General features: G+C 42.4%; 1 protein-coding gene across 1 annotated transcript in view; it reads left to right on the top strand.

The window, feature by feature from the left end:
• The first annotated feature begins 7,612 nt into the window (after positions 1–7,612).
• Positions 7,613–8,616, top strand: part of PRDX6 (peroxiredoxin 6) — an 11,730-nt gene continuing 10,726 nt past the window's right edge. Inside the window, exon 1 of the mRNA XM_077756015.1 lies at positions 7,613–7,774. Within this exon, the coding sequence (XP_077612141.1) occupies positions 7,680–7,774 (95 nt within the window). The 5' untranslated portion in view covers positions 7,613–7,679. The remainder of the gene's footprint in view (positions 7,775–8,616) is intronic.

An 8,616-nucleotide genomic window follows, 5' to 3' on the forward strand; every position in this document is an offset into this window, starting at 1 on the left:
ATAAAATTAAAAAAGGATATTTCTTGACTCAGCAGGATGTCTAGTGGTGGAATAAGTTTCAGGGCAGGCTGTAGTTCCATGATGCTATTAAGAATGCAGATATTTTCCATCTTTCTGCTCTGCCACTCTCAGTGTTCTGTCATTCCTGGGTTTGAAGCACCATAACTGCAATATTTCTAAGTATCCAGGCACAACGTTCAGAGGGAGATGAAACACTGACTTTCTTTGATTTTCACGCAGAAGCAAGAACAGTTTCCCCAGTTCTCCTAGGGGATGTTATGTCTCATCAGCAAGAACTGGATTGAATGCCCGTTCCTGAACCAATCCCGGTAAATGGCAGGGTACTATTTTAGTCCAGAGCATCAGAATCCTCTGGAAAACCTGTTAAAACACATACCACTGGGTCCTACCTCCAAAGTTCCAGATTTGGCAGGTCTGGCATGGGGTTTGATGATTTCCATTTCTAATAAATCCTGCTGAAAGGTAAATAGGCAGGAGGAAACGGAATGGAGCGGGATTGTTTGCAGATTTCTCTGGTGCCTTCTCTAAAGTGATAAGAGTCTGCCTGCAGCAACAGGAGAGTTTATGTCCTGCCTTGATGATGAAGAGGAGGAGCTTTTTGTGTTTTTGCTGCTTCTTCATCACCTTCAGCTCTAAATAAATTTATGCCAAAGAGGCATATTTGGGGTTTACATTCTTTTTCTGTGCATAGGTATGCTCGTGATATTAAGGCTGGTTTTTTTAAACCCTTATAATAAATTCATTTAATTTTGGCCAGCTTAACGACATAAAATACAATTTTCTCTCCTTGTCTTCTTCCCAGCTTTTCTAGATCTGTTTCGTTTTTGTCCTTCATCCTCCTGTTGTTATTTTTTAATTTGGAAACAAACTTTAAGTAGCCTCTAAACTAGGACAATATTACTTTCCACTTTCCTTAACAAAAATACATCTTCATCCCTCATATCTTTTTTTTTGCCAAAAACATATCCTACCTTATTTGTATATTTTGCCTGCAGATTTTTTCCTTATTATCTCTAGCACTTTTAATCACATATATTGATTAGAATATTTAACTCTTAGGAGACCTAATTTTAGTGAAAACTAGGAAGCTGACTATTGTGAGGTGTTTGTTACACACCAATATTCTGTAGTATATATAACTAGTAGAAATGATATAACATATCATTTCATTATTTCTAGAAGCATATGCTTTTCCATAGACAATTTTTTCAGTGTGGCAAGAAGAATGTGTTATTAACGGACCTAAATATCTTTTGTCTCTTTATGATAAGAAGCCAAAGTCGATAAATTTATATTTAGCATTTAAAGTTTCAGCATTTTATCTGACTGGAAATGATCTAGGTATTCAATAAATATCTAGTATATCAATTTAATTTTACTTAGTATAACTTTAAAGATTTAACTTCCCAAAAAGATTTTGGAAACTATTTTTAGGCAGACATGTTTTATAAAACATAATCATTGTGGAAAAGTTCATTTCTAAACTTATTCCACTTACATGTATTTAATTCACATGTCCTAAGTGATTCTGTTTAGATTGTTTATGAACATTTCATGAGACATTAGACACCGTTAGACATCAACTTAAGTTATTTCTCTTACTGACAATTTTTGTAACATCAAACATCACAGAAGCAAAGCATCTATACATTAAATGTAGCTTTTCACTCTGTGTGTCTCTTTCTCTACTTCTGTGCTTAACATACACCAAGCAATTTATTTTTATTATGTTTTGTTCTTAGGATGATTTCAAACTTTTATAATCTTAAATATCTAATAGAGACAACATAAGCTCATTTGACTAGTCTTAATTTTTGTAAGTGCCTATTATTTTAAGGCAATTAAATAGAGCTCTTTTACAACTTATTTTTGGCAATACCATCCAGAGGTAGGAAGGTAACACATATATAACATATATATGTAGATATATATAAACATATAGACACAAACAAAAATCTTACAGCTCTGATTTGCACATTTTAGCCATGAGACACGTATGATAACACAAACCTCATGAGTAAAAGAACAGTTGGATCTAATTGTGTTTCTGGCAGATGGAACAAGTTAGGTTAACCACACAGATTGCTAAAACTTTTTTACTATTATTTGTGCAGAAGACTTTTAGGATTTCTATTTGTCCTTAATAGGTAATCTTATATAGGCTATGGACTAAATTTTGGGCAAGGGAATTTTCATAGTAGTATGTTTTTTTTAAAAAGCTTCCCCCTCCCAACCTTTCTCTGTATATGGTGTAATTTAGGGTGCCACTTCATTCTTTTGCATGTGGGTGGATGTCCAGTTTTCCCAATGTCACTTGTTAAGGGACTGTCTTTCTTCATTGAGTGGCTTTGACATCCTTGGTAAAGATTATTCACCCATGTATGTAAGGGATTATTTCTGGGCTGTCTATTCTGTTTCGTTGGTCTATACATCTGTATTTATGCTGGTTCCTCACTGTTTTGATAACTGTAGCTTTGTAATATGTTTGAAATCAGAAAAGTGTTAAGATTTCCAACTTTAGGGGTGCTTGGGTGGCTCAGTCAGTTAAGTGTCTGACTTTGGCTCAGATCACGATCTTGCAGTTTGTGAGTTCGAGCCTTGTGTTGGGCTCTGTGCTAACAGGTCAGAGTCTGGAGCCTGCTTCACAATCTGTTCTCCCTCTCTCTCTGGCCAGCTCATGCTCATGCTCTGCCTATCTCTCTCTCAAAGATAGATAAACATTAAAAATTTTTTTTAACAAAAGACTTCCAACTTTGTTCTTTGTCAAGATAATTTTGAGGCTATTCAGGGTTCCTTGGTATTCCGTGTGAATTTTAGGATGGATTTTTCTATTTCTGCAAAAAATAACTTCATGATTTTGATAGGAATTACGCTGAACCTGTAGATTGCTTTGGGTAGTTGACTTCTTAATAATATTAAGTCTTCCAATCCATAAATATGGGACATCTTTCCATTCATCTGTATCTTCTTTAATTTCTTCTAGTAATGTTTTATAGTTTTTGGTGTACATGTGCTTTAAATTTTAAACACAAAACTTTTAAGCAGTCACAGGAAAATAACTTAAGGTCTGTTACTTTCTAACAACTGAGCTAATGTTTACTTCAAATCTACTATTTAAATGCAGCAAATTATTAAATGTCGGAGTTATTGACAGAAACTGTGCTGCAAGACAGTTTGAACCACAATCAATTCACTCTTGAAATAAATGAGGTCCACATATACAGAGAGCTGACTATATGATGGAGAGTTCTCCAAATTAACTTCTATGCAGTATACTTTTTCCCCTCAAAGAAGAAGTATTAAAATGTGCTAAACTGGATCTTATGTATACATTCTTAAAATTCAACAAGAACTGCAGCAACTGTTAACAATTTAGATCAACATCTAGATTTTTCTAGGACTGTTTTATCACAAACGTTGCTTAGAAGTGCCAGATTTTGTTAATAATAACAAGCAGACTGATATTATTATTATATTTAAATTCTCAGGCAATGCATAACTTGATTCCCTTTCCCTGAGGAGACTTCTCCCACTACTGACCTTAATTCACTCTTGGCACTAGGCCTCAGAGAGTTTGAGTTTGGAAGCTAGTTTGAGTTTGGAAGCTAGCAGGCCACGAGTACCCAGTGTAGCTTTTGTGACTGGGCGCTTATCCGCCTTCAGCATCAGTCACCTGCTATTCTGCCTCTAGAGTTCCTGCCACTCTCCACCCTTCTCAGGGCCACCTCATGGCTTCTGCTTACTACCTTCCCTGACCAGCTTTCAGCTCCTGTCCCGGCTGTGAACTGCTAACTAAATCTGTGCTCTTGCATTCCAGCCACCAAGAGAGGATCCCATAATAAAACAAACATTTTGTGTCAGGCTCCCTCACGGGCTGCTAGCCAGTTTGGAGGTTGACTGCCTTTGGGCCACACACCCAGCCCTGTGCAATCACCGATGGCCAGAGTGGCAGGACCATGTGGCCAGCTCTCCTGTGGAGGGAGGCCCAGGCAAGGCGGGCAGGAATCCAAATCGGTTCCTCTCCAAACGTCCCTTTCTCCTTGTTTTCCTTCTGTCTTCTCCCCACCAGCTCTTGTGACTTCTCTGCTGTCCACTTTCCCTCTTTTCTCTCTCTCTCTTCCCTTTTCCCCTCTTTCCTATGATGGTTTCTATGGATCTCCAGTATGAAGTTTCACAAATTTGTATTCATTGCCCACTCTGTAACAGTAATAAATTCTTCCCCTATATAGCCTAGGGCCCGTTATGCTCAACTAAAAGGAGGTGAGAGAACTGGCTAACTTTTAAGTTGGCATGTGGTCCTTAGTTACCCAATGATTGTATGACATCTCTAAATCTAACCCTTGAACCCTTTGTAACAAATTTTCCTCCCAAAATCATTGTCTGTGAAATTTACTAAGCAATCTCTTGCAGGGTAAACCGTAACCTTTCAGAGTGCTTTATTTGGGGAAATAAGTGTCAGAACTTATTACTCCAGAGCCCTCCTGAGACTTATTCATCATTCTAGCATTTTAGAAACTGTCATCTTTTCATTTTTACTCCCACATTGTTTCTTTCCACAATTCAGATGTCCTGTAACAGATACAATAGGGAGGAAGCAACGGCGTTACACAAGATAAAGGACAGTGGCGAGATCAGCAGCCCCACTCCCTATAGCGGGTGAACAGCACTGTCCTGAACAGCAGGTACAGCTTCCTGTGCACCAGCCTTCTTTCCATTTTTATTTCTGAAAAAAAAAAAAAAAAAAAACCATCAGATTTAACAAGAAAGCTTATAAGAATTGCTTTTAAAAACCTAATCCCACATTCCTACCATTAATTTCAAGTTTATATATTTCCTCCTACATACATAAGAATTTCTCCCTAGCTGCAATTATAACTAGGGACACGTCGCTCTTTTATTTCCAGCTACAGACAGACAGACCTGTTGGTGTGGCTGCAAGACGTAGCCAAATGCTTCTCCAACACTTTGTATAACTAGCCCCATGCCCACCACATCTAACGGGTCACAAACGTGTATCAGTAAAAAAATATGGTCAAGTCTTTAGGAGTTCACAACCTAATGAGAGAATAAGAGAGAGAAACATAATGCACTTTATAAAGCAATAAAGATAGGAGACCCTATCAATCAGACAGGAGTCAAAGCCCCCTGAAAATCTCTGCAGTCCCCTCCTTCCTGTCACCCAGAAGTTACTTCTAAGGACTTCAAGATTCTCCTCAACACTGCCAGCGGCCTGAAAACTTTTTCCCCCCTGGTATCAGAGCCTCTACCGTCTCTGCAAAGTAAATCCCTCCCTTATCCTCCTCTCCTTTTTTCCACATTCTGGCCTCTCCCTGGAATGTCTTCCTTGCCCTTCCTCTTTTCCTCCTTAGCCCATGGCACTTCTTCCCTCTGGAATGGGCTCAGCCCATCAAGCATTGGCCTTCCATGTAATACAGAGGTTAAACTAACTCACTACAAGGTCCAGGCAGGACAGATGTATTCTTTCGACTTGGCACATTAAGTATATAGGAATATTCTTTACTTTGACAAAGATATACTCTATCTTGTTCCTCCTTGAAACATATGGCCTTTGGTCAACTTTTCATTTTCACAATTTTGAAAGAAATAGGGATACATTAGGATAGGATCCATTTTCCTCCTAATTCTACTCTAAGAAAAACAACAGTGCCAGAGTGGGGTTAAAATGACCATAGACGCTTAATGTCAGTAAGTAGTGAAGGACCTTCTAAATAACAGGGAACATATGCACCCTTAGAAGGCATCTCTCCAGCCACTGTTCACCCACATGGAATACGGCCAGTGTGGCTAGACCTTTCCAGGAGACAGAAATCCAGATATTTTTGTAAAAAAAAAAATCTGTCTTTCAAATATCAGCTAATTCAAAAGAATTTAAGATGCGACAAAGACTAAAACAAATAAGCATCCAGAGTGCATAAGGATTTCCAGGGTGCAGTCTTTGGAGCTTTAAATGCTAACAGGCCTTTATTTGATTTTATTGCATGTGTATTTGCTTAATTTACAGCAGACAGTTTCATAATTATGCTTTTTATAGAGATCAATAGCCTGTTTCTGTATTCATTCTCCATAGTGGTGGTATATCTGTGTTTTCTATGCTATCTCCATGGTGTTATTAATAGTGCATTAGGTCAAATTACCCTCCTTTCCCTCCTCTATCTCTCCCTCCCCCACAAATGGAGTTAAGACACAGCGCTTTCAAAATCAAAGCCTGGAGTCAAATTAGTTGAGATATTAAATTACAGTAGCTTTGTGGAGTTCTCTAGAGTGGCTAGGAATTTTACCAGTAATCTTACTGTAAACCCTTGTTCAGAGGAGAACGGAGTAAACATGGTTAGCATGCGCGCGCATGCGCACACACAAACACACGCACCACGCACTCCACACACACAGCACTATGATGAAAACCAAAATCACAGTATGTGAGTCACTTCTCTTAACACTGCCATGTGCCTTCGTTAAGGCTAAGAAGCTCCGTGCAGAAGATTTTTCCCACTTCTGAACTCCAACCATTTGGCACCCTCTCCCATTAGCATTTACTCTATAATTTTATCAAAGCTGCATGTACATCTGCCTTCCCTATAAGAGCAGGGACTGCAGCTCTTCACTGTATCACCAGGCCTGGCACAGTGCCATGCACATAGCTGGCAAAGCAAGATGTATTGCATAAGCCATTATCATCATCCAAATAACAGCTACCATTTCCAGAGCACTTACTATGTGCTAAGTAGTTTACCTACATTATCCTGGAGGCTTTCCCAAACCAGACCATCCAATGCAAAGCAGCACCCAGTCACCCTCCAGCACATAACTTTATTTCTCTAAATAGGTTTTACTGCTATCTAATATATTTATTAAATAAATATATAATCCAATATATTCTCGCTTAGTTATGTCTCCCCCACTAGAATGAAAACTCCAAGAGAACAGTTATTTTGTCTACCTCGTGCTTGGCACATAGAGGGCAAATAAATGTATGTAAACTTTCCACTTCCTTGGGTGGCAGAGTTGACTTGCATAGAGCAGATCACGGGGCGCCTGGGTGGCTTAGTCGGTTAAGCGTCCGACTTTCGCTTAGGTCATGATCTCGCGNCTGGGACAGGGGAGTGAAATAAAAGTTTAGTCACATTTCCCGAAGCACTGACTGACATAGGTGCTGGAATTTTTGCTGCAATACGAAAGCCACTTCCTCTGACATAAGGTCCCTTACACGTCTGGGTCTTGCCACATCCTCTGATACAGAGGTCGTGATGGCCAGGCTAGCTGGGGCGGTCAGGATTCCAGAAGCTCATACTTAAAGAGGAGTAAGGGGAGGGGTCAGGCTCCCAAGAGTGAGCGTATAGGAGGATAGCGGATTCGTCATTCCCCCACCCCCATTCTCCGCCTTGGGGCTCCCCTTCTACTGAGATCAGCTTCCTTGCACCACCAAAGCCCAGAGGCACTGCAGGATCAATCCTCACCCCCAAGCCTTCAGGGGTCACTGAGTCCCTTGTCACTTGAGTGGAGACGGGCGCCGGCGCCCACAGGTTCCCGGCAGGTTCAGAGGCTGGAAACCAGGTCCCAGAAATGNACACCGCCGGAGCCGGCAAGCTGGTGGCCGTCATTGCTGCGCCTCCTCGTCTCCCTGCGTCACTGCTGCCGCCATGCCTGGAGGTCTCCTTCTCGGGGACGAGGCTCCCAACTTCGAGGCCAATACTACCATCGGCCGTATCCGTTTCCACGACTATCTGGGAGACTCGTAAGTGGCCAGCTCGTAGCGTTGCGGCATCCTCGGGTTACGCCCGGCCTCAAAGGTGCCTTCCCTATTTCTTCTCCCTTCCGTCCTCCCTGCTCAGCCCGCTGCTCGCCGCCCGCCTCCTCCCGCACCGGTTCCTGCACGTGCTTCTGGCTGAGGGGCCCCCGCCCCTCGAACCCCTCCCGCCGGCGGCCCCCGCGTGGCCGAGGCGGCTCCGCGGCGGGGAAGGGGGAGGGGGACGAAATTGGGTTCCCTCAGGTCCGGGAACCGGACACCGATGCGGGGGTTTGTTGCCTGTATCACTCGGTTTGGGAAGCGGTGTAAGTAGCGTGGTCGAGCTGAGGCGGCCGGGGCAAGGGCCGGGCGCATGAGGGATCACTTCCCGGGACTTGTGCCCGGGTCGCACTCGCTCCCTCGGTTCTGGAATTTGCTCCCTGGGGGAAGGTGAGTGTCCAAGGCCAGAGTCTGAGGACACTGCTGTGGGCGGAAGGTTTGGGACGGCCCAGCGCGCGGAGGACCTGCTTGCTGCGGTGGTATTTGCAGGCTTCTCGACCCAAAATGTAAAATTTTTCAACCACCAGCTGCCAAATAAGTGGCTGAAAGACTTTTTGTCCAGAGCCTCCTCCGGTGGCTGGGATACGATTTGATAACCGCTTTGGGAGGAACCAAGAACACTCTGTATGTAGGTGTGTCCTTCATTCCAGAACTTGCAACACTTGGAGGGAAGGGCTTTTCTGAGTTTGCTCAGTTGCAGAGGCCTGTTCTTGCCGCGGTAGGCCACTGCAGGCGCCTGGACCTCCCCGCTTTTGAGACCCTTTTGTTTCCCAGTCCTGTCCCCTTCACTG

Source organism: Crocuta crocuta, unplaced genomic scaffold (genome assembly GCF_008692635.1).
Source record: "Crocuta crocuta isolate KB4526 unplaced genomic scaffold, BGI_CrCroc_1.0 scaffold122, whole genome shotgun sequence".
Classification (NCBI taxonomy): Eukaryota; Metazoa; Chordata; class Mammalia; order Carnivora; family Hyaenidae; genus Crocuta; species Crocuta crocuta.